Source organism: Macrobrachium nipponense, chromosome 44 (assembly GCF_015104395.2).
Source record: "Macrobrachium nipponense isolate FS-2020 chromosome 44, ASM1510439v2, whole genome shotgun sequence".
Lineage (NCBI taxonomy): Eukaryota > Metazoa > Arthropoda > Malacostraca > Decapoda > Palaemonidae > Macrobrachium > Macrobrachium nipponense.
In genome coordinates, this window is record NC_087221.1 from 32,580,051 (window position 1) to 32,607,762 (window position 27,712).

Sequence of the window (27,712 nt, forward strand, 5' to 3'; positions counted from 1 at the left end):
CTCTTGTAAACAAATGAAGACTGGCTTAGACTTAAGTTATTTTTTGATGAATAAATGTAATGTTAGATTTGACACAGAAACAGTCAGCCCTATATTAAAGAGGCTCAGAGGACCAAGTATACTCAGGCCAAGTGCTAAAGCCAATTACTAAGAAACACTGAGCTTCAGACAAGATACTCAGAAAGCCAAATTGCTGAGACCATAGTAAAGGTCCAATACTCGGATAAAACTATAATAAAAACCAATGCTTAAACCATTCATGTGGAGATTGTGAATTGTAATGATCCTCATGAATGGGCTTGAATTACGAGGGGAGTACACCCTTGCACACACACACATTATATATATATATATATATATATATATATATATATATATATATATATATATATATGTGTGTGTGTGTGTGTGTGTGTGTGTGTGTGTGTGTGTGTGTATTCATGTAATGTAAGTATGTATGTAACTGTGATTGACTATAACTACTAAAACCGGCGTCACAACACCTAGGTGACACTATCTGTGATTAAAGTCAGATTGTAGTACCAGTGGTATAATAATTCTTTGTCAAGTTATTAATTAATTCAATAATTTTCTGGTCCAAAATCAGAGTTTGAAAGAGAACAATTGTACACAATTGTACAAGCATAAAGATCATCTGTAGAAACATCACTTTTTTTTTTTTCAGAGGAACCACCAAACCGTTCAGAACTGACATAGTTTCAATCCCGTCTAAACAAACGATCAGGAAGACTTAAATCTAAAAGCAACACTAAGAACAAGGAAGGAAACCCAAGCATAATCATTGGGATGACACTGAAATTCTGCAACATAGACCAACACAGATCAGTTTTTCAGAAGCGGCTTCATTGATCTAAAAGACGTGACACCTCCACGACAAATCTTTAGTGACTGGAATCCCCGAAATGTTGACAGAAATAGTAAAAGTGCTTTTTGTCTCGTGCATCATCTCGAGAATGACAAAGGTGAATTGGTTGTTGAAGATAAAGTGCATGCCTCTATTATGTCTATTATGCCGATTTATGAAGGAGTTTTGCTTTGTGTATCTTTCCTCTTCCTCCTCCTTCTTCTTCTTCTTCTTCTTCTCTGGTGTGATTTGAACTCACACCTTTCGACCTCACAGGACACCCCCCCCCCTCTCTCTCTCTCTCTCTTTCTTTCTGCACACGAAGGCGCATTTACAGCAATCACTTACTTCTATGGATCCCATTGATCCTCTCTTTCACTCCATCAAATATGCAGGAAGAATTCCTTTACACGAACTCGTATACTTGAAAATCTTCCTGAGTTTTTACAAACCTTTCGGTTTTAGGGTTGCGTGACCCTGGCATTCTAGAAGTATGCGTTTGACCCTCTAGCCATCTGTGTCATATTTTTTATGGTTCGAATGCATTCATCCATTTTTATAGATTGTTTTTTTTTTTTAGTAAGATTGAAGAAAGAATATGAACGGAGGTATAGTAAAAGGAATGAAAGTAGTTGGAGCTAGGAGCCGAAGGGGCGCAGCAAAGTCCCTTTAGTAATGCCTACATTGCACGGAATGGGGTGCACTGACGGTACCAACCCTCTACGTAGGGGTGCATTCATCCATAAAGGGCGAACGAAATATTCGGACAAAAAAAACATATCCTATAACGAATCAACTCCTCTCTGAGAGAGAGAGAGAGAGGAGAGAGAGAGAGAGAGAGAGAGAGAGAGAGAGATGTTAAAGGTTAGGGTGAACAGGAATCTCTAATCTTCCCTTTGGCTTTTTATTTACCTCCGAGTATTGACATCATTTGTTTATGTGCCCGGAGTCAAAGGGAATTCGTAAATGCACCTTAACTCCTTCACGATACAAGCTCTCTCTCTCTCTCTCTCTCTCTCTCTCTCTCTCTCTCTCTCTCTCTCTCTCTAGTTACCGTTCCTCTTGACTACGCCAAATCAAGTAATTGATGATTCTCTTTAAGTCCATTGATAATCAACTCCTTTTTTTTTAGTGAATGCACAACAGAGACTAAAGGGTAAATGAAAATGGGCGGTACAAGAAAAAAAGGAGGTAAGTTTGGTCATTTATTTATGATCTTTTATATCATCATTTATCACTGTTTCATGCTGTTTTCTGAAAAGACGCTGTCTAAGGTATTCGACTTCAAAGGGTTGTTTCCAAAAAAGTCTGTGATTAATAATCGTAATGACCGAAGCGCCCTCTCGAGGTTCACGCCATTACTTTTAAATACTGAAACTGAACGACGAAACTTGCGTATGGTAGGTCACTTATTCAGTGAGGTACACTTTATGTGAATGAACTAAACCATCGAAATAAAGTCGAAGGACTCCTAGGTATTTGATCATCAAGGAGCGTGTGGAATATCAAAGGCTTTTCGTTAGTCCCATTTTTTTTTATTTCATTTGATTCTATGAAATGCTGGTACTATTGTGCCATTGTTTTTGCAATCAGGGAACATCAGTTATCATTCATATTTACCCAAATTCAAAAAGGGCCAAGTCCTCGGAAAGCAAGTTGCCCTTCATCTGCCTTAGCCTGAATACAATCAAGCAGGCATCATGCACAATAACTCAAGAGGTATCCCGGGGGCATTTGGGCATTAATTATGTGCAAAGGAGGGAATTTGTTGCAAAAAGTCCATAACCGGAAAGGGGACTCCAAGATTCCATCAGAGTTAAAAGATCAAAATAAGAAGCATGAAGAAGGAATAGACCACAGCTTCATATCATAGGAAGGACAGACCAACCACCCAGCCTGGGCACACCGACGGAGTACCCTACCCCTTTCGTCAAGGAACTGGAGAGAGAGAGAGAGAGAGAGAGAGAGATTAAGCGGGAAGAGAGAGAGAGAGAGAGAGAGAGAGAGAGAGAGAGGGAAGGGGAAGGGAAGGAGGCGGGCTGAGGATCCTCGGCAGGATTGGGTCGGGTCCACCGTGGACTTCGGGCGAATTATCTCCTTTAATGGATTCAGATTCCTGTTTACGGCTCAGTTTTGTCATGTGGTATATAACTGTCAGTTGTGTGTGTGTGGCTTCGCTTATGGTATGAGTACAAAAGGGGGAAGGGGAGGAGGAGGAAGAGGGGGAGGGATTAATTTCGGGGGTGTGTGTGTGGCTTGTGGCATCTGAGGATATTTTCTGTCTCTCCTGGTTAGATCTGCTGTTCTAATGGCTCATACAGCTGACGTTTTCAATATTGCTGCTGTGAGCTTCTGTTGATGAGATTTGTAATTATGTAATCATCAATACCGTAGTTAATAACATCTGTTTTCCCCTCTAATAAGCAAATGAAATTGCACACGCAAAAAAAAGCACACACACACACACACACACACACACACACACACACACACATATATATATATATATATAATCATTTATAAGTGTCCTTACTGGCTTAAATTCTAACACACACACACATGCGACACACACACACACACACACACACATATATATATATATATATATATATATATATATATATATATATATATATGTGTGTGTGTGTGTGTGTGTGTGTGTGTGTGTGTGTGTGTGTGTGTGTGTGTGTGTGTGTGTATCTTCGAAACTAAGCCAATAAGGACACTTATAAATGATTTCCTGTGGGATTAAGCTATTCCTATGCGTATGTGATGAATTAATATTATATATATGATATATATATATATATATATATTTATATAGTACATATATATATATATATAGATATATATATATATATAATATATATTATATATACGATACGTATATATGAATTATGTATGTGTGTCAGTGTGTGTATTCGTAAAGCTGTGTTAATTGTGAAAATTATCATAAAATCTTCCACAAAGTCTGTTAGGCATTTCTATATTTATGAATAATCTATTTTCTTCTTACATCACCCTGTTATACCCTCGCCTCCCCAACCGCCCCCCCCCCCCTCCTCTCTCTCTTTCTCTCTCTCTCGTCTCTCATCAGCTGTTTCTGAACATTTTGGTACGTGAATGCATGTGATGATTACGTCTTTTCCCTCGCCCCATGTTTTCCATAACAATTCTTCTAAAAACGCGGCAATTCTACGGAAACCAAGTGCATATACAAAGACTTGCGCGCGCCCATGCGCCCTCACAAAAAAAAAAAAACACACACTACACACTCTACATCATAAAAACGGCGTACAAAACTACACACACACACACTCTACATCATAAAATCGGCGTACAAATACTACACAACAATGCGTTTTCGAAAACACGTATTCCAGAATTCTTCACAAAAGGCAACTACCGTTCAATATCTTCATACCCTTATGCAGCTTTTCTTTCCCCCTTGACTGTTTTCCGGACCATTTCCGAGTATAGAGATTTTTGAGAGAGAGAGAGCGAGAGAGAGAGAGAGAGAGAGAGAGAGAGAGAGAGAGAGAAGGGTGACCTCCGAGTATGTCTGGTTAATGGCCTGAGGCGACTTAGGTCCCTGTTTATTTCATAACACCGACCTCATAGATGGAAGAAAGGTAACCCCAAGTTTGTTTGTAATTGTATATATTCTTTAACGGAAATGCTAAAAGCTTTTGTTCTCTGTATAGCTTTTATCTTTCTTAAAGTATATTCGTCTATCTACTCTATATATATATATATATATATATATATATATAATATATATATATATATATATATAGTATATATATATATATTATATATATGTGTGTGGTATAATATAATGTATATATATATTTAATAAGCTAAAAGCTTTTGTTTTCTCTGTATACTTTTATCTTTCTTAAAGTATATTCGTCTATATATATATAATAATATGATATATATATCATAATAGCTAAAAGCTTTTGTTCTCTGTATAGCTTTTATCTTTATTAAAGTATATTCGTCTAGTAGATATATATATATTTTTTTTATATATATATATATATATATAATTATATATATATGATATGGATAATATATAATATATATAATATATATTATATATATATAAATTATATATATATAGATATAATTAATATATATAAATTATACATATATATATTGGGTTTGTGTATAATATATATGTATTATATATTAGAATTTATGTTTTTTGCTTGTAGGTTATTCATATATATACATATATATTAATATATATACTATTAGATATATATATATATAATATATTATTTTTTTTTTTTTTTTTTTTTGCTAGGTATTCCTGGGATAAAGGCAGGACTCCAATTTTGAAAGAAATTTATAGCTGATGATTCCTCCTGGCAAAAATTATTTTAGAAGAAAGAATGTTTACATGACTTCGATGATCTTTGAGAAAAATAAAGATCACTTTCAGATGATCGTAGAGGACAAATCATAACTATGATAACAGCATAAGAATACAAGCCGATATGATTCTGAACAGAAATTATTCAGGTTTACGGGTTTTACGGAATATTCTGTAGAAATTGCATCACAGACCTAATCATGGAAATAATATATATATATATATATATATATATATATATATATATATATATATATATATATATATATATATATATATATATAACTGTGAAAATTGTTGTTACAACACAATTACAGCTAATAAAAGGCTTTTTATGAGCTCCTTTTATTATATATATATATATATATATATATATATATATATATATATATATATATATATATACATATATATACACATATACATATACGTATAAGCCGCAAAATGTTATGATAAGGTAGATGCACGAAAACCAAACTCTTTGAGAAATCAGTATTAAGTCATGAAATTAAACTGTGGGGATAAAATAAAAGAATAAAAATACAACGAATTAGAAGGGAAAATGGCGTGGTGATGACGCGCGCGTAAAAGATATCAAGTGTCGTATCTTTTCAGGGGATGAAGACGAGAATGGAAACTCTCCAAGATGGGGAGTTTCAAACCCCATCTAGACAACAACAAAAGGGATCTGCAGCGGAGGAGTATCCAATTCCCCTTTCATGAAGAAGAAGAAGAAGAAAAAGAAGCCAACTTGAGGCTGTAAGGATAGAGGGCTCAAAATTGGGCGTCGAGGTAACCTGAGACCTATGGAAACTATCCTTTCAAGTCTGAAGGATCACGAAGATTTCAGAAGTGAGAGAAACAAATAAAAAGGGTGATTTTTATCAGTTGGGGCTCTCGTTTACCAGGAGTCATTTTTTTTCTTGTACTTCTAATTTTTGCTTATCATTGTTAACTTACTTACATTAGTGTCATTTGAGTTTCTGATATTCACTATTTTATATTCCAGATATTTATTCTTAAAAATTTTTTTTGGGGTGTTTGTGTGTTACATAGATCATCAAATTAGATCCAAGCAACGGACTTCAATTATTTCTATGTTTCGTAAGCGCTCCTTCATACCAGTCAACCCATCTCTTCACACATTTACCCTGTGAAAAATCAGTCAGATATCACGTTTCAGTGACAATTTTTTTTCCTTATCCTAACATGTTCCGGTGACCTCTCCCTGCTTCTTTTTTTCCCAACTTTCAAACCTTCACCCTTTTAAGAGGTTCACATCAACAGTGCATCTGATGTCTAGGCCCGTCCCTAACACTAGGCTGGAAACTCTCAGTCTCTCGAGAGATTTCACATAGGCTGGATGTGTGTTCCGCCTCTCCTGAGGGATACGTCTTTCAAAAGTATCCCTCAAGAGAGGTGGAACTTACATCCTGCCTATGTGAACTCTCGAGAGAGACTGAGAGTTTCCATCCCTGTGACTGGCTTGGCAACAGCCAATCAGGAGCGTCGTAAGGGACGGGTCAAGACATCAGATGCACGGTTGATGTGAATCTACTATAGCTCCTCTTCCCTAGCCTTCCTCGGGTCAGGGCTACAGAAGGACGCTAAGATTCATGGTTTCGTTTAACCTCAGATACTGTGGAAAACCATCAAATTAAGAAATACACACACATATATATACTATATATAACAAGAGGAACCACGAACTTTAACTCCGACAACAACACACCAGAAATATCTCGAAGAATCCTCTGTTGTAGAGGAAAGGCCTCCATAGAGGACGAGGAAAATTTAAAAGCCATCCTTCATTTTTGTTTTCCCAGAACCTCAACCAATTTTACAGGTCGTCTCCTTTAGTCCTATATCCCTCTGGGAGTGGCAGAGGGCCACGATATCTACGCTGCGGAAGGAGAGAGAGAGAGAGAGAGAGAGAGAGAGAGAGAGAGAGAGAGAGAGAGAGAGAGGTTTTTTTCTGGATAAAATATATACTTTGCGTACCTGCGCGTTTCAGCGCGCTCATGTGGAAACTAGATTTTTCATTGAGGTTGCTGTAAAACTGATGCTTTATTGCAGACATTTATATTCTAAATATAAGCAAATATAATGCTATGAAATATTACTTTATGCACTATTAAATGGTATTTTGGTCACGTCAAATTCCGATCACAAAGAAAACGGAGAACCGTTTTCTTTTTCAATACTTTTGTCGCCCACTGGTGGAGCGGGAAGGATTTTAAACCATACTGCGACTTGTTGACCTAAAGCGGGCCATACACGTGCAGTTTTAACTGACAGTTATGACTGTCCAGTTATAACCGACACAGTTTAAACTGACGTCAGTTAGAAATGAAATGCACACACACACACAGTTCAATCCCTCAGTTTTACCATTGATTCCGAGAAGTACGATCTTGCCGTTCTCGGTGTATTCTTTGTAATGCTACAGACAAAAAGAAAAAATAAAACTAAAAAGCGTAAACAGTGGTGCAAAAAGTGGTTACTGAGGCGAAATCAATGTTCTGATATTAAATTATTAAAGGAATTAAGTGAAGAACCAATTGATTTTCTCAGTTATTTGCTCATGACTGAAACAGTGTACCAAAAGTTGCTTTCGCTTTGTTTACGTGCTATCTCAACTAACTGCACTCACCGCTACCACCTGTAGAAATGAGAAGTTGAGAACTGTACAGTTACGAATCCCCCCCACACACGCTCAGTTCAGTTACTCCTTTCAGATAAAAATATGGAACATTGCATTTGTCTCAGTTTAACTGTACAGTTTTGTTGAACTGACGAAATGGGCAACTGAGATACCCACACACGTGCAGTTTTAACTGTCAGTTATAACTGAACAGTTATAACTGTCAGTTAAAACTGCACGTGTGTGGCCGGCCTAAGTAAGCGTGACATATCCGTTGATAAGTAAATACATAATAACCATTGCACGCGCGCCATGAGCAGTAATGCTCGATAGAGGCATCCGTTAAATAATTTAATCAGTAACTGAGAAGGTCAGTTACCGTCAGTACGACCAGATTAACTGATTTCTGGCAGTAAACTCAAGTTACAAACACCAATGGGCAGCGACGTGGTACGTTAAGGAAAATCATTGAATTGTAATTTTTCGGGGGAAAAGCATTTTTTTTTTATTCTACTTAAATGGTAAATTTTACCCCTCCCACCATAGATTGACGACAATAATAAATATATCCTGTTATAAATATTTTTCCGTTTGATGATTTAAAAGGATTTCTTTCGATTTTTTTTTACGTTGCAGTTTCTAAAAGAATAAACGCTAACTGAACAAGCTTGAACGCAAGATGAAACCTTATTTTTTTTTTCGTTTAATTCTCAGTTAGACATCAAAAGATGTTCCTTCACTCTCCCATAAACTAATGATAAACTCAATTGTTAACCTTCCAAATTTTACATGAAATAATACGTTAAAGGGAACAATAATAGTCAGGTGCAATTTCAGTTAGCTTCCTCGTTACCTTGGCAACCAAAGTTTGCAACCCCTACGATAAACATTGAAAATAGTTCCTCCCATTTATGTTAAAAGGAATAATTCAATGGATTTACTTCACTAATCCAGATATGAATTCAGTGCATCATAAATTATGCAAAACATCAGTGCACTTTGAGTATCCCATCTGTATGTTAGCGTCCCCGTAACCATGGCAACCGCGCTGTTTCTCACCAGGTCCAACTGCCACAGTTGAGTTGACGCCAAGTGAACGTTCGGACAGCTATATCACTCCTTAGCATAGACCTTGATCCTAAGACACAAATAGCAATTGGTTCGATGAATGAAAGGAAGACAGTAGTTGTTCTTTTAATGGTTAAAGAAAGAAAACGCGGTTAAATCTAGTGATTAGGAGATGAGTCACTCGAAGGTACGAACGAGACGGGAAGTGAATGATAATCAGTTACCGAATGGGTTTCCTGGTGCCTCCGTAGTATGAAAACCACGCCATTAGTCAGAGATCAGCCAAGATCTCCCAAGACCAGCAATTTTTTTTAAAGTACAAGTGAAATCATGTCAGACATTGCTGGAGAAGGAGGGGGAAGGGCTACAACAACCCCTGCCCACGATGCTCCTTCTCAGCAAACACCGGGACTAGTCCTACCTAATCAACCCTCCTCCCCAACCGTCAGAACTTCACCCTCAACAATTTCCGCTTTCGGGTGAGTTAAGAAAAGAAGGTAACGATGGTGCCTTTGTGGATGGTGATTGATAGAACTTCCTAAAATATGGGCAACCATTAAATACACACACACACACACACACACACACATATATATGTATATATATATATATATATATATAGATATATATATATATATATATATATCTTATATATATTTGAACATAGCCTAAGGCTCTGATACAGGAACAAATAGAAAATGCTTCAGACAAGTTAGGAATTACATTTCAAACAATATAAAAATAGTAAAATATACAGAAAAAATCATAATATGTGATACTTTTGATAATACGGGGAAAATTATACTACAAAGTGATAAACAGAAAGAAAGGCATATGCCTACTTTTACCAGCTACTGGAATATACAACCACGACTGTAAAAACGATACTTTTGCTACAACGGATAACAGCACCTAAAACCACTCACAAAATACTGCACGAAATGACAACTCAAAATTTAAAATAACATGAACTGAAATCAAACATTAGCCTTACAACACCAAGGAAACTTGTATATCTGTACGCAGGAACACTTCACCGTAATCTCAAATTCTCTGACAGTGGAAATAAATACAACAGCAAAAAATTGTCTCTCTTGGGTAAAATGAGGAGATATTTCAGGGATCTTTGCAATCTGCTAAAGAAGGTTTAAAACACTAAGTGCCATTTATAAGGTAAAGGTTTTAGCGGCTATCTTTCCTCCACAAGGAGGCCTAACTGTCTTTTTCAAAGTCACACTTAAAAAAAAACAATAGCAATGAGAATGAATAGTATAATCAAATAATGATAGTACTACCTTGAATTAGCCTTCTCTCTCTCTCTCTCCCTCTCCAATCGCAGGGCATCATCTCCTTCAGGCAGGGAAAAGCGCATATCCTCGACGGCCTCATCCGTCGCTTCTGGCTCGTCTTTGGCTTCCCTCCTCACGAAACTTCACCATCCACAGTCAGCGAGTCTTTCCCTGGAAGGAAAACTCAAGATAAGGGCCACCGTGTGAGTAACAGGTTTGGAGAAATAAATTACAATTACTTTGAAAAAATTTAAATTACAGTGACAGTTCTAATTACATTTGGGAATAACAATTACATTACCATTACAATTACTTAACAAAAAATTCAGTTACAATTTCAAGGGATTTGGGTGCGAGAGTAAACGCTCATCTTTGCCACAGGAAACAAGTGTCTTGAGGCGAACCAATCGAGCTCCATAGAAGAGTAGAGCCGGGTCCTTGCCACTTCTACTTTATAATTACAATTAAATTACAAATTACATCATCCTGTGGTTAATTCAATTACAATCATTATAATTTCATTTTCAGTTACAATTACAGTTACGCGAAAGTCTTTAATTAATTACATTTCAATGAAATTACAATTACTTCAACCCTGGTGAGTACGTTGTGATCAGTTTCATAAATGGAATTTATGAAGCTACGATGTTGTTGTTTTTTTTTTTTTTAACTTGCGGAGTTGATAGAATCATCGTCAGCAAATTTGAGGCTACTTTAAAGGAAGAGTTGTGAGCTTAGTAACCCAACCGCTGACGCAAGAGTGCGATGACTTTCATTTCCTTTGCTCATAAAATGGTAGCAATAATTAGCAATTAAAGTATATAACTATTCTTAGATGTTGTTATGACAGTATATAGTACGTGTGTGTTTGTGTCTTCATAACAGACTGTTTATAAATAGAGAATGCCGGCTAATGTACATTTTCTCACTTGCAGCATATGGGTCTAATGTCGGCTAACCTTTGTAACATTCTAACTTAAACTTATGAGTACCATTTCAATACTTGACGCAAAATAGGTTTAAACTGTAATAGGTTTTTTATCTATATTACTTGACATATTAATTTTCTACTGTATTAAACGTAGATGGGCATTTTCTTCCGACAAGTAATCGGGTTTTCTTTCAACATAGGCCTTCAATTGCAAACCTTTAATTCAGAATATTTCATTACCTCTTGTATTTAGCTTTGGCGACGCTAGTTTATCCAGCTTACAAATGAACCGATATGCAGTCGAATTAACACTCCATCACCTACCCTAGTCTTAACTAAGCAACTTGCTTTTAGCATCGACTGTATTTTAGTTTTCTGTAAAAGAAATCTATTGAAATGGCTTTGTCTGTCCGTCAGCACTTTTCCTGTCTGCCCTCAGCTCTTAAAAACTTACTACTACTTCGACGCATTCTTTACTTCTTTGTTTTCTTCGTTATTCAGAGACTGTGGTAGTGATGTCCTCTCCTGTAAATTCTCGCCAGATGGCAGTGTTGTCGCAGCTTCCCTCAGATCAGGTCAGGTCAAGTTCTTCACACTTACCGGGATATTCTCCTACTTGCTACAGGTTTGTTGTGGATTTTTTTTTTATTGTTACGCCGTGGCATAGTCATAGTGAGAATGTTGGAACAGTTGAACTCGGGTAACCATTCTCCTTATATTAACTTACATTTTAATTAACTGTCAATTTGATAATTTATTTCTGTAATAAGTGGTCTCTCCTTTCTATATTTCCCATTAACATCTGCTACTTCTTTCTCACGAACATCATATTCTTTCGAAGTTTGAATTTCAAGGCAACGGCCCCTGTTGGCTTGTTCCATATGAATTGGGACCAACTTCTGAATAATAATAATAATTATAATAATAATAATAATATTCTAACCAAGCTAGACTAGGGTCATTACTCAATCGTACTATTCAGAGAAAGAGGTTCACATCCCAAGCTGTAGCTGTCATCTCCTCGCTCCTGGTTTTAATGATTCTAAACCATGTACTGTTCAATTACGGTATTTCTATAGTTCTACACCACAGCTATCTTTTATCTATACTCTGTTTTTTTCCATCTGTCCATCCGCCTGTGGTGTTTCCTTATGGTAACACTGCGTCCCGGGCTTTAATAGTTACATTCAACTTACATTCAACAATAATAATAATATCCTATTTTCCTATTTCGAATATTAACGGTGTACTTCGCATAACCGTAACTATTTAAAGCCCAGGACGCAGTGTTACCATACAAAAAACACCACAGGCGGGTGGACAGATGGAAAAAAACGAGTAAAGTCACCCATAACACTAAGGCTCGCCTTCCTTTACATCTGTTTCAAGCGCGAAGGAATTCTGTTTTATTTTTACGTTTTCCACTGGTCAATTCTGCAGCTCCGCGAATGGTTTCCATTATGCTACGTATGGGTTCCTACGTAAAGGTTTCTGGCAAAGATAAAACATTCTTTCGAGTTCGCCTTTATATTTTCTATCATCTTCATTAACTTCTCAACGATATCATTCTCATTTTCCACGAAAATAATATAAAGTCTTAAAGTTTATCGGTATATACCAAAAGCACAGTTTAAAGTTCAATAAGTGGCCGACAGACTGACTCATTAGCTTTTAATTACTAGAAAAATAAATGAATGGTGCCGTCGAGTATTACTGCTCAAGGTGTGCTTGCAACTCGGTCTTCTCAGCAGGGCCGAAATAAGTGTTATTGTCCCTCTTCCCAATAATGAGCATCTCATTCTTATTCTGTGTAATTCTAAATAAAACATTAGTCGAAGCCAACTGTGAGGATCAGGTTGGTAGGCCTATCATACCCTAGGCCTATCCCACCATAAAAAAAAAAAGTGTTCCTGAATTTCTTATTATTTCAGGTGAGAAAGATCGGACTATTATTATGAACCCGCATTTTTATTCCAGCTTCCAGAAGATTCTTCAGCAGACACGAGTGTATTTCCTGTACTTTCGTCGCCTCCTGCCACTTCCATATTTTGGCTGCCTGGAGGTCAGCCTGACGCAGTCTTGGTAACATGTAAGTTAATTGCTATTACATCTTTCAGTATCCATTGCCACTATGGCTCGTAAAGAGCATGCGTTCCTATATACCAAACCGGAAGACCACTGACTTATATATAAAAACTTTAACGCAACAAAATTACCCAAGAGAGGTTTGCAATTGGATATAGTAACAACAACTAGTAAAATGACACAATTTCTCCTCCTTCCTCCAAAGGCTTCCGAATTATAAACTCGGTTCATAATGCATCTCCTTTCATCATTTCTACGTAACCAGTCAATCACAAAACTCTCTAAACTGTAAATTCGTCGGATCTCTTCCTTTTCCGACCTTTCAGACTTCCCTGCTCCTTATATAGTAGCCTTCATACATCATATTCACATCCAACCACACTTCACTTCCATGAAGGAGAGTTGGATAGATGACCATTTCATAGCGCCATTTGCAATTGACGCCCCATTCGTCTCCAGACTCAGACGGGCGAGTGGCGTCCTGGCAAGGGAGAAAACTGGGGGCGCAGTGCACTGACGGGGGCGTGGACGTGCGAGGGGCGGTCATTTCCGGGATGGACGGTCAAGTCGTGACCTTTAACAGGAAGGAGGTCGCTGTCAGAGACATCAAGACCTTGAAAGCGGTTACTCACATGGACCAAGGGTACGTTTGCTGACCTAGAGGGGAGATGGCAATGGAATTGGAATATAAAATTTAGGCCAAAGGCCATGCGCTGGAAGTTATGGGGTCATTCAGCGATAAAAGGGAAATTTAGAATTAAAAAATAAATAAATAAATAAAAATAAAGGTGTAACAGGAGGAAAACCTCGCAGTTGCACTCCGAAACAACTGATAGGAAAGGGTGGAAAGTAAGATGGAAGAAAGATCATAAGAACGGGGGTACAATAAGAGGAATGAAAGTGGTTGCAGCTATGCGCCGAAGAGACGCTTAAAAGAATCTAAAGTAACACCTACGTGAGAGAAATAGCATAGCCAGGCGTTTAAACTCTACAAGTTCCGGAATAGCCTTGCTTCATGCTTCAATACATGAACAACCCGTGAACAACTATTAACCACCATGAGAGGATTTAAATCCCAGTGATAAACTAACCCTTTTCTGCGGTGAAATTTGTAAAAGATGAAAGAATATATTTTCTCCGAGTCATATCAAACGTCATGAAAACTGTGACGTTCCATTATATACCAAATGTATACATTGAATTGACAAAATGGAAACACAAGGCAATTGAAATGAATATAATTAGTAAAGAATACTGCCGTGGAGATGCAACAGCATAATAAAATTGCAAATCAAATGTAAGTACAAAATTATCTGATTACATATTAGTGCCTTTTTGACTAATTCAAAACAATCATTGGAAAGGGAAATTATGGCAATAGTGTAAGTATAAAGTTTTCTATCGTATGACCTTGGTGCCTACACACACACACACACACACACACACACACACACACACACACACACACATATATATATATATATTATATATATATATATATATATTATATATATATATATATATATATTTAGATATATATATATATTTATATATATATATATATATATATATATTATATTATAAATATATTATCTATATATATATATATATATATATATATATATATTATATATATATATATATATATATATATATATCTATATATATATAATAATATATATACTTAATATATATATATATATTATATTATATTAAGAATTATCACATCGAACCGTGATCCATTTATATATCAATTAAAAGTACAAAGTCCTTTAATATCTAAATTCACTTTACCTCCAAATGATATATTTTCATCATATCGTACCGAAGGGGAATTTTTAATTGATAATAATTTCGTCCCCCCATGGGATCGAACCACCGTCCAAGTGGACGGGGACGAAATCAGGACCGTCAGTGTTGGCTGATGGATAGCGTCACTGGACGGTCCTGATTTCGTCCCCGTCCACTTGGACGGTGGTTCGATCCCATGGGGGGACGAAATTATTATCAATTAAAAAATTCCCCTTCGGTACATATATGAAAATATATCATTTGGGAGGTAAAGTGAATTTAGATATTAAAGGACATTTGTAGCTTGAATTGATATATATATATATATATATATATATACATGTGTGTACTAATATACACCAAGGTCATACGATAGAAACTTTATAATTACACTACTGCCATAATTTCGTTTCCAATGATTGTTTGGAATTGGTCAAAAAGGCACTAATATATAATCAGATAATTTTTGTATTTACATTTGATTTGCAATTTTATCATATGCTGTTACATCTCCACGACAGTATTCTTTACTAATTATATTCATTTCAATTGCCTTGTGTTTCCATTTTCTCAATTCAGTGTATACACTTGGTATATAATGGAATGTCACACTTTCATGTAGTTTGATATGACTCGGAGAAAATATATTCTTTCATCTTTTACAAATGTCACCGCAGAAAAGGGTTAGTTTATCGCTGGGATTGAAATCCTCTCATGGTGGTTAATAATTGTTCACGGGTTGTTCATGTATATATATATATATATATATATATATATATATATATATATATATATGTATATATATATATATAATATATGTGTATATACATATAAAATGTGTCTATATATCCATTACAGTGTTTTAACCAGTACTACAAAATCAGTAGCAGCAGAGAAAAACAAAAACAGGTCATTTTGATTTTCCCGGGCAGCGTGGGTGGACAACTGATAGGGCGCGGCGCCTGGTGGGCGGTGAGTGGGCGCGGGCGCGAATTGGTAGGTGGAGGAAACAATCTGACCTGGTGGGACGTCCGCTCGGGTTCGGTGACCAGGACCGTGGGCGGGGTCCACATCAGAGGTCCTGCCTTGTCTTGGCATCAAAATTCAAACAGGGTGAGCAGCCTAAGTTCACATTGATTTCAGTTGGCATCAGAATTCGAACAGAGTCCAAGATGACATTTATTGCAGGTGACTTCAAAATTTGAACTGAGTGAGCCACCAAGATAAAGACTGATTTCAGTTGGCATCGGAATTCGAACAAGGTGAGCCCTTATAAAATATTATTTAAACTATTTAACGAGATCTCGGGGTTTCTTAAGGACGGCAAGAATTATTCGCTAAATTTAAGGTAAGGCTGGGGTAAATAAAACTTTGCTCCCAAGTTTTAGGTTAAGACTGGGATGAGTCAAACTTTGCTCCTAACTTTCAGGTAAGACTGGGGCAAATCAAACTTTGCTCCTATTTTGAGGTAAGACTGATGCAAATCAAACTTTGCTCATAAGCTTGAGGTAAGACTGAGGTAAATAAAACTTTGCTCCCAAGTTTTGATGTAAGGTTGGGGCAAATTTAAAGTGAAGAAGTTAGCCTAGGGTTAAGCACAATTTAGGCAGTGCGTGCACTTAAATTCGGCAAGAATGACCAGGGTACCATTTGCTTTTTTTTATGCTAAATTGGTGTTATAACTTCGTCAGATTACGATACGGGATGTTTGAATCTGTCTTTAGTACAACTGACAAGATTTTAGCACATACAATTGGTTAATCTTCCTTACAGATTGTGTCAGGCAGCTGGGGAGGAGGTTCAGACTGCGTTAAAATTTGGGAAGCAACAACTGCCCGCCTCACTCACGTTTTGCACTCTGATTCTGCTAATACTTGCGTAAGTACGAAAAAGGTTTCTCCGTCCTAGAGCTATTATTTTATAAAAACAATAACTCAAGGCATGCAGCCAATTTCTTACCGATACGGACGATCCCTATCGGTGGCTGGTTTGATTAAACCAGCTTGTACCCAATGAGAGCCCTTTATCTTTTGAGAATTATCTTTTGAGTAGTAAAGTGTAGAAGGGTATAAGAAGTCTGGTGTGCACAGTTTGGCTATGCACAATCAACAGAAAGCAAAACTTGTAGAGTTACTTGTAGGTGTTCAATACTGCGATAATTCAAACTCCGGCCAGTTTCAAAAGTAGTAGGCCAATGCATCTTTTTCATCGAAAACTCTTATTATAGGTCTCAAAACATTATATTATAAGTTAAAGTTTAAAATTTCTATAAATACCCAGTCATGTGTTGAAATTCCGTGTCATGACATCCACCATCATGAGATGGACTGTTTATCTCGTCTATAGGTCTACAGCACAACCTGGGCTGGGAAGGAAGGCGTAGCCATTGGAGGGAGCGATCCCAGCTTACTGCGACTGTCTACGTTAGACAACACGGTAAGACCCATTGCCCCAAAAAGTTATCATTTCCAGTGCAAGAGCGTAAGCAGGAGGGCACTTCCTGCATGTTAGTAAACAGAATCAATTGAACGATTAAACCATATTAGTAAAGAACTTTTGCTCATACATAAACTACAATTCTCAAAAAAGTGATACCTGTAACCATGAGCATGACTATACTCTGTTTTTTTCCATCTGTCCATCCGCCTTGGTGGTCGCGCATGGTAACACTGCGTTCCGGGCTTTAAATAGTTACGCTATGTGTAAGTTTTAGGTAAATAAAAGGATATCTGGGTACATATCTGCAACTGAAAAGTGTTTTAATAATTTACTGTATGCGAATTACACCGTTAATATTCGAAATAGGATAATATTTAAAGCCCGGGACGCAGTGTTACCATGCGCAAACACCACAGGTGGGTGGACAGATGGAAAAAAACAGAGAATAGTTAGAGGGAAGAGCTCTTGGGTACAAAAACTAGTGGGAACAAAAGATTTTTCCATTACGAATAATAGAAAGGGATTAATTGGTTTTCCGGCCCCAAAATATCCCCATTAAAAATTTTCAGGTACAATAATTGAGCAATAATTAACTTTTGTCGACAATAACAATATTAGTATTGATTAGACGCACCTTTTCAAGTAAAAAATGCCTACGTACTACAAAGCGGCTGTATCACGGATGTTAGACTGTGATTAAAGACTGGTCGTCATACGCTAAGGCTAGGCCTGACCTACGGCGAGCATCCTGGGTAGGCATAAAAAATTGTTGCCAACAATGAAACATTGAAAAACAAGCCTAGATTAATCATTACAGTAAACTGTGTTACTAGAATAAAGTATGAAATACGTAAATTTCCACTCACATTTCAAAGTAAATTACCATAAAGAAACGAGTATGGGCTACCGTGACCGCGCAATGATTTTGTTTACATCCAATCATTGCAAATGGCCGACAGGATAATTGCCGAAGTGTCGTAACTTCCTGTGATAACAGACTGATAATTCGGCTTGTTTTCAATACTTGTTTTACTTAATAAATAATAAAATACTGAAAAGCTGCCGCAGACTGTCGACGTACCTTAAGCAATTTGTCGTAAGTTTGTGATAAGGTACTTACTAGGTAATTTTATTAAATGAAAGTGTCCGTGCTTCCAGTTACTCGTGGCCCCATAAGGCCCGTCCACACGGTCAAGCTTTGCTCGACGAACTTTGTTCGATGTGACGTCAGAAGCTGAGAAAATGCGGCAAAGTTCTGACTTTTCCAGCAGTTTCTCCTCCTCTGACGTCACATCGGACAAAGTTCGTCGACCAAAGCTCGACCGTGTGGACGGGGCCTATACACTCGTATGTACAGATTTGCGTGATTCTCAAGTCCGAAAAAAGCGGTATCTAAAAAAAAAAATACATAATAAAATCTGTCGGAAGATGATTGTGTAACCGACCCGTCACCCCAACCCTCCACTACATCGTTTGTTAGCATCCGGATTATTTTTACTCATTTGACACCTAATGAGAAGATTCGTTAACTCCTCACAGCCTATAAAGAACGTACAAATTCTTCTCGCTTAAAAGAGAGCACATTACATTACCTATTAGCGACTACGTTCCGGAACGTTGGAAAACGAAGCAAATAACCTAACCTCATACACTTCCTTTTTAAACTGACAGGGGGGAAAATATAACGCGGCATTATTGCCTGATAATTGCCAACTCATACCATTACGAATGGTAGGTTTTCATCCGCTTGATTTTCCTTACCCTGCCTAGTCAAATATTTTTCTTAAGATACTAATTTTATCATTAATGGAATCGAGCGAAATCTCAGATTTTTCGTGAAAGGTTTCACCCCCAATGGAAGAGGGCATTATCTCGTCGAGGCCATCCCATTCTGATGTTCTACTTTACATAGTATAGGCTAAACTCAACGTATGTAACGTTTACGCTGAGAAACTAGGAGAGAGCCTGCAATCTAAAATTGGAAAGGAGTTTCAAGTCAGGACAGAATGAGGCGTAGTGGAAGGTGGTTAGTACGCAAGACTCCTCCGTTTATGTGAATGTGACAATGCTTCTGTTCACAACTGCCGGCTCTTAGTCATTTGTATATTTCTTCCGCAGACCATGGGCGTAATGAGCGGGATCCGAGCAAGCGTATGGACAATTGACGCATTTCTCGGGCGAGGACACCAAGGTACAAGACTGGCAGTTGGATGTGGGCCTACCTTATACCTCCTCGATGTCCTCAAATGACCGCTATTCGTCGTATTTGATGGTTCCATAGATCTCAGTTTTGATACTATGGACCTCACGGGGCCTTGTCCTCTAAAAGAGGAATTATAAATAAACTCACGTATAGTAACGTAATACGTATTAGTTCTCAGTTTCTTTCAAAATAAACAAAATGCTAGATATATTAGCAGCTCTAAATAGCATAACGACCATTCCTTTTTTCTGATATTTATCATCATCAGATTACCATCGTTTTATTTATGGCAGCGCCATCCGATTTGTCAGTAACCCAGAAACTCTTATGAAGCCAAGGAAACACGCACAGCAAATCAGAATAGACTACTGCAAAATTATCTAAAAATAAATAAAGTTGTCTTAGTTTTACAATAGGACAGATAACCTGTGCTATAACTTTCCGCTCATTGGCTATTTGAACAATGAGCAGTAAGCCAAGGAAATCGGGGGATTACAAACCAATAAATATTAGAAGAATGATGTAGTCTACGTTAAACTCTAAATTACATGGAAGAAGTGTGAGGGGTGGAGGCAAGGTAAATGGCTAAAAAGTGGTTTTACCTCAGGGTAGATTGACAACTGCAACTACCCTATAGTGATGCTTACAGTGAGTCGAGCAGGATGCACTGACGGACCAACCCTACGACGATATTTGGGGGAAAGAGCGGGACAATAAAAATCTTAAATCATGACTAAATAATTATACTTTCTTTGTCCTGACAAATGTCATCCTAATTAATACTTGTGGTGGATGTACAATTTAGTTTTTTGGTAATCTGATATTTCCAAAAATCCTCTGGAGGAAGCAGTTACATTCTGGGCCGTTATTAAAATAGTTCAACCAGACCACTTACTGAACAGTACCTACTATTTGTGAGCTGCACAAGAACTTTGCCCCTCCAGATTTTCAAGAAGTTGACCTCATTTCTACCGAAGAAGTCTAAAAGTAAGTTTTGAAATATTTCATGAGATACTTATTTTTTTTTTCTAAGCAAAACCCGTCAGCAATTAATGGTTTTGAAATATTTCATGAAAGAACTTTTTTTTTTCCTAAACAAAACCTGTGAGCAAATAATGGTTCTAGCAACTGTAAATCAGTGTGGTGAACTTAAACTTTATAACTATATCCAACCTAAAGAATATTTTAAAGTGACAAATAGGTACAAAGAATGTACATATATAGATGTAATCATTTTTTATTTGTTGCAAATTTCACACCCTTGCTAAGTATAACTCAGACAAACAATGCTCTTTTTCTTTCCGTGAGGAGGGGTGTCACTCGGTGTCACCAGCATCCTGAGAAGTGGACAATCCTTTTTACTTCGCCAACCCAAACTCTGAAAGGTATAGAAATTTAGTGTATTCATCACAATTAGGAAGTAACGTCATGCATCCACACTAAATTAACTCTGCCATTGTAAGTGGTACAGATATACAAGAACGCCCATGCCATTGAAAACAGTACATTTATAGGCCTATACCAAGTGACTAGCTCGTCAACAATTTAAATTATAGACAACAAATCAACCATTAACTGCTCATAAAAAGTTAAGATCCTTACCTATGACGAAAGCGTTGCCTAACTACACATGAAAGTGACCGCATGATGGAGTTTCGCCTACAGGCGAGGCAACCTGGTACTAGACTACTAGTTTTACTAGCCAGTTTTTCACGCCACATAACCGTAACCTATTCGCTGACGGGAAACGGGTAAGAAACTAAGGACGGCGGAACCAAAATTATTGTCATACCATCAAGGACCTCTTAAAAACCATTTGTCGAGGGACCGCCGACCGGTAGATTGCAAAAGTGTGCGCGAGGTTAACACATATCTCGAAATTGAAAAGAATTGGTTGTGGTGATTAATATATTGTTGCGCAATTGCATTTTTTTCCCTTTTTTTTCTTGCTGTCTGTTTTTTGAAATTTGCAATTAGCTCGATTTAAAACTTATTACATGTGAATGCATCATCACGGACAAAAATCATCTACCGAATACAATGTAAATGTAATATGTTTAATGACCAAAACTGATAAGTAGAAATTCACAAATAAACTGATGAAATTTGTTAAAAATCATTTGTGTTACTAATGATAATGCAACGCACTGAAGTAAATACTATTTTAACAAAGAATAAATAAATTTTAAATATGCTACTCTAAAAAATATGGACATTTCTAAAGGTTAGGGACAGGAATTTTAGTATTTAGCAGACAGTATTACCACCGATATAGACCCCGACTCAATTGCAATACCCATCACATACTGATGTGGACCTCAGCACTTCTTTACTATAATGGAATTTAAAGTTAAACCTATCTAGTAACGTACAATTCTTTCAGTTAGATAATTGGATGAATTGAAAAAATATTTACAAAATTTGCTTGATTTACTCTCATAACTTGACATTTGCTGTCAGTTGAAGTCTGGATATTACTCTTCAATCTTGATCTAAATTCACCTTTTACAGGGATCTGGGTCATATGTTATTTATTAAGTAATCATGGGTGAAACGGGTATGGCCAATTCGAAGACATCCTAAAATGACCAAAGTGTACTCTTTTTGGATCCAAGAATGCCATAATTCAACCCTGGGTTTATTTTTTATTTTCTAATAACTGATCTCTCTCTATTTCCTGTTACTTCGTTCAAATGAACTTTATATTTTTAGGACGCTTGAATTTCAGGTCAATGGCCACTGTGGGCAAGTTCCTTAAGAATATGGTTCATCTGAATAACAAACCATTTCAGTGTTGTTATCAGGATAAGTATTCCATAAATAATGTCATTCATTTAACATGATGAGTTTTAGAGATGTTAAATAATCATTGAATGGGATGGTTAGGTTCAATCTGCGGTTACTTAACTGCGGATCTGGCTGCTTCATCAGCATCCTTATCTACCCTGTATGCCTTCATGGGCAGGTATCCCGCATCTTTCAACATTTTACCAGCTTCAGATAATTTGTACAAATTAAACTAAATTAAATGTACAAGCACATTTTTTGAACTGCAATCTATAATCATCAAGGTTTTATAATGCAAACCCAATCTTCTGCTTTAGGTAATTTATTATAAAATCAGAAATACATTATGATACAACAGACACAAATGAAAATTTACATAATAAAAGTCTTATGTACAATACCATATCTTAAATATAAATGTTTAAATATATATCACTCAAACTATACCTACTTGAATGTTAGGCAAGATACCTTTTATATACAAGAATGATTACCTCTATAATTACAATTACGCATATAAATGCTCTAATACAAGAGATGCATAAACAGAAAACATAAAACTGTACATATTTACAAGCACAGAATTTAATATGTAAATAATATACAAATAAATAGACACGGAAATGAAGAAACTATGTACAGAATGAACCGTAAATTCATCACCATATTCTGCAAACTACAAGAAATTGCAATGAAATCCTTACAACTTTTATGTATTCAATTCAATTTACACAACTATACCTACTGAAATTATCCATAGTTCATACTATACTATCATTGCAAACTTACCCATTCCCCTAGAATATAATAAAAAAACTATTTGTACTAAGCCTTATCAAGACTTCTTTATACATAATACTTAAGAGTACACATTTTCTTTTTTTATATAATGAAATTGGTTGTTTTTGTAACAACTCAAGGAAAAAATTACTAATTGTTTTTGACGCAACATTCCCAGCTAGAGTATGATAAAATCAACATCAAACACTACAGAACTCAGGAGGCACTTAAAACTACTCTTGTCAACCAGATAAGCCTAAAATATTCACACCACAGTAAATCCTCAGGCTTAACATTTTCCTTTACCTTGTCTTGCACAAATTAAATTTGTAAGTCACATCTAGAATTACTGAAAATTACAATGGAGAAATGTTTAGGTTCCCTTTCTTTACATTAAGAAGTACTGTTTGCTTAAGTCTAATGAAACATGCATGTAACAGTGTTGATGACTTAGACACTGTATAGCACTGAAATGGTAACTGCCTTGACATACCATACACACTTAACATTAAAATATAAATATGACAATGACAGACTAATGTTATACTGCAAGTAATAAATTAAACAAAGCTAACTTGCAATAGATAGTGATCTCAATAGTTTGCAACATTTTCAAATGCATGGTACAGTACTGAATGAGAAAATTGGCTGTCATGGCAAGCAGCATTTAACATGCAATCCACCAACCAATAACCTAGAATAAAAACTTCCCCGATAAAAAAACACAAATTTTCCTTAACAAATTCAGAATGCATAATTCTTATAGAACCTTTAAATATGAAAACGATCCAATTATACAAAAACTGAATCAAAATTAGTACCAAGTACTGATGTTGAAATGACAGAGGGACCAACAGAGAATTTACCAACTGAAGTCATTAAGAGAGACTAAAATAAAAAGTGGAAAAGCTCAAGAACCATTAGAAATAATTAATTTGCTTATAGCAGCTGGTGAACCAGTCGATGATGACCATACCATAATGTTTCAAAATCTGATGAAGGTAGGACTGGAACCAGAAGAGTGGATAAAGAGTAAGACAATAACAATACATACATATATACCAAGCAAAAAGGGATACACTTGAGGGAACATTTTTCAAATCATTAACTGACACTTTGACAGTGCTAAAGAAAACAACAACCAAAGCAGTTTTTATATTGAGAAGTACCATGCAAAGAGGGAGATTATACAAATGTAATATGTGAATCTTGAGAAGACTATTGATCAAGTTCAAAGACAAGCAATTAGCTAGGCTTTAAGAATACAGAGGGCATTGGAAAGACTCACTGAGCTAATGTTACTAAAATGTAACACCTGATCTAGAGATAAACATCAAGGATCGGCACTGGGTCCAATCCTGTTTATCATAATAATGAATGAGAATGCAACAAAGGAGTACAGAATTAGAGGAATGGATCAAAAGTTTAGTTAAGCAAAAAACAGACTTCATTTATTTTCTTTAGTTCTTTCTCTACTTTTGCATGTTTAATTGACAACACTATTTCCACCATTTAAGAAGTTATAGTGTTCTGAATTCCTGATAGTCCAAAACTCTCTTATTTTATGCTTGAGTATAAATGAGTTAATCTTATTTGGATATTCGGATAGTACTTTTTTCAAGTTTGCTTTGGATTGTTAACAGTCCTAAAGCCTCTTTAATTCTATTACAGAACAAATAATAAGCTGGAGGATCTCCTATCTACAATATACCAAACTAAGCTATTAAAAGTAAATTAATTAGATTAACATCAATAAATAAATTAACTATACATTCTGTATCTCATCAACTTATTCAAACTACATAAGTTGTTCTCATTAATTCGTTATGCTACATTACCCATGCAATGAACTGTCTTCATGCATAGCTGTTGTGTGCTAAATTATCAGTGTGGAACTGTCATTGTCACAGGGTATGGTCATGACTGGAAAGCATAAACAGGGTACGATCTTTGATGTCCATAGTGTGTATGATCAGCAAAAGGGGAAGACAGAGAGGAAGAGCGCCATGTTGTAGTGAAAAGCATACTTTCAAAGAGGTAAACATTTCTGCTACCCTTGGAGACATACTGGGCAATGGGTCAGGTGCCGATCCATAAAGAAGCAGAGCAAAAAATTTTAATGCTTGTACAGTACAACGTTTGTGTAACTCTACACAGCAGAGACATGGGCACCAAAGGAAATGGAGATATTGAAGATATGTAACAAGAGAACCTATGATTCATGGCTGGAGTCAAATTGGAAGAGCATTTTAAAACAAGGAAGTTGCTGATTAATGCTGTACCCACTAGCTTAAAAATGTTCTCATAGACTAAGATGATTTAGACATGTGATGAAGCAGGACAAGTAATATTCAGAAAAATAGTTAATATGAAAGTAGCAAGATCAAGACAAGAAGATAACTCACATAATCATGGGAAATGGCATAGATGAAGGACTAGACCACATGGGCAGTCATGTTTCATGTACACAAAGGAAAGACAAAAGTGGAGGGAAAACCTTTTAAGTTGAACCCCTTATAGGGAAAATCTGGCATAAAAATGTTTCAGCTTATAACACTCAGGCTGTCATCATTATCCTCACTAAATAATTCAGCAACCACTGACATATTTTTAACTACTCTATGGCTAACCTGAAAAATTTTTCTTACAAACAGAAAAACCGTAAGTCTACATTTAAAATCTTTTCTCAATATAGTATTACGGTATCTTCCATATACATAACTATACTTGCCATATTGTAGCTTCAATCTCAGAGGCATTAATTTTCAATGTTTTGATCTCCATTTCACATCTCGTTTCTTTCCAAATTAATTTTTTTTTAAAATCAAGACTGGATCTATCCTCTGTCCAAAACTCCTGCTGTTTCAAAACTGGACATTATTTATGATAATCTTTAAATTTATTTTCCTTCAGCATTTTCCCTAAAATGAAAAAAATTCATTTTTAGTTAAGAAGTTGGCAACTACAGAAAAACTTAGTTACTCCAAAAATGTGTGGACTCATTTCCTTACTAGCAGCTTAAGTAAGCAAACAACACTAAAGGTCTACTTTCACCAGAATGAAATCCAAATCTCTATTATATAGCATTTTGGCACAATCATAAAATAAAGCATTCTTTTGCACCACAATCATAGTAACTGATTTTGCTTCCTAAAACCCAACTACTGTGGAATATACACATATTTCACCTCAAACCATACAAGAAATGCATCAATAGTGAAATAGTACATGAAAAAATTGGCTAAATTATATAAACTGGAACGCATCATTCACATTAACAAATTATTAATATGCATAAAAACAAAGACTTGGAGCTTCAGTTTACAGTACAGAAATTGTACAGCTGCAAGTAAGTTACCTTAAACATTTCAAAAAACATCTCTCTCTACCACTGGGTGTAGAATTCCTCAGCAGATTAAATCATTCGGACTAGTTCCATTACCATTTAAGTTTTGAAGCAAATACTCCTCCATTATCCATAAGACACATTGGTAAATTGCATTAGAAAGGTACACTGATAATTTTCATTTTATCAGATCATTTCCAGCTACGATAATTTTTCCTCTGGATCAGATATATGGTACATACACATTAAAATGCTCTCCAGCATTATTTCTAGACAGAATAGTCGATTGTGGAACTATCAAATGAACTGAAGCTGGTTGCTGTTTATATTTCAGTTACATATAAATATAGGTAATAGATCCAGATTAACTAAGCATTACCTTATACGTATAGTTACCAATGATGAAGGTAATGAAAATTACAGTTTGAGAAATTTTGATGCACTTAACAAATATTTTGCAAATTTATCACGAAATTTTGATGCACTTAACAAATATTTTGCAAATTTATAACAAAGAAATTTTCTCACAACTTTCCTTCTGTTTTATGAGCATACCTCTATTCCCTAGAGCTTACTTAATCATTTCTGTGGATTTGAGCACACTTTGCATGACAATTACCACTATTACCACAGTTAATTTACAATTACATACACAGTACAGCAAAATAAGATAAAACTATCAGCATATAACTAAGCAAAACAATCATTGACAAAAGGAAAGAAGCCTTCCCACTTTTACCTCATTAATCACTCATCAATAAATACAATAAAAAATTACTATAATGGGAAATGAAGAGAGCTCATAAAATCTTGCAAATTATTCACTTATTCAGTGTAGACAGCCCACTACATGAACAGGTTTGGTCTAAATAATCTTCAAGTCCGAACTGTCATACCATGTGTTCGGTATGGTGTCCTGTGCTCAGTCCACCTGTAAAGATAGCTTAAGTCCTGTCGAGTTGCCCACAAAAGTAAGATAAATTTTTAGAATCATCATTGTTTAGTACAGAGATATCTGGCAACTCTATTAAGGGGCATAGATTAAGAGGAGTCACTCATGATTAATTTATTTGATGTAACTTCAATAGCTAAATTATTCAGTG

General features: G+C 36.0%; 2 protein-coding genes across 3 annotated transcripts in view; one reads left to right on the plus strand and one right to left on the minus strand.

Moving 5' to 3' along the window:
* Positions 1 to 18,809, minus strand: part of LOC135204155 (zinc metalloproteinase nas-15-like) — a 302,727-nt gene extending 283,918 nt beyond the window's left edge. For both annotated transcript variants that reach the window (XM_064234185.1, XM_064234186.1), the window contains exons 1-2: positions 18,614 to 18,809; positions 10,254 to 10,418 (exon numbers count right to left, since the gene is read on the minus strand). The gene's annotated coding sequence lies outside the window, so the exon portion shown is untranslated. The remainder of the gene's footprint in view (positions 1 to 10,253; positions 10,419 to 18,613) is intronic.
* On the plus strand, positions 8,655 to 19,852 carry LOC135204156 (uncharacterized). The gene is made up of 9 exons (XM_064234188.1): positions 8,655 to 9,437; positions 10,298 to 10,450; positions 11,680 to 11,803; positions 13,156 to 13,267; positions 13,723 to 13,906; positions 15,987 to 16,167; positions 16,828 to 16,932; positions 17,401 to 17,490; positions 19,612 to 19,852. Exons 1-9 carry the CDS (start codon positions 9,289 to 9,291, stop codon positions 19,741 to 19,743), a joined length of 1,230 nt encoding a protein of 409 aa, XP_064090258.1. The 5' UTR covers positions 8,655 to 9,288; the 3' UTR covers positions 19,744 to 19,852.
* Positions 19,853 to 27,712: the final 7,860 nt, after the last annotated feature.

Excerpts from the sequence above, each read along its gene's own strand:
- LOC135204156 (XM_064234188.1), top strand. The coding sequence starts at position 9,289 with ATGTCAGACATTGCTGGAGAAGGAGGGGGAAGGGCTACAACAACCCCT. Across the intron at positions 10,451-11,679 it reads CTCAAGATAAGGGCCACCGT|AGACTGTGGTAGTGATGTCC; the intron begins GTGAGTAACAGG and ends TTCGTTATTCAG. Across the intron at positions 17,491-19,611 it reads TGTCTACGTTAGACAACACG|ACCATGGGCGTAATGAGCGG; the intron begins GTAAGACCCATT and ends TTTCTTCCGCAG.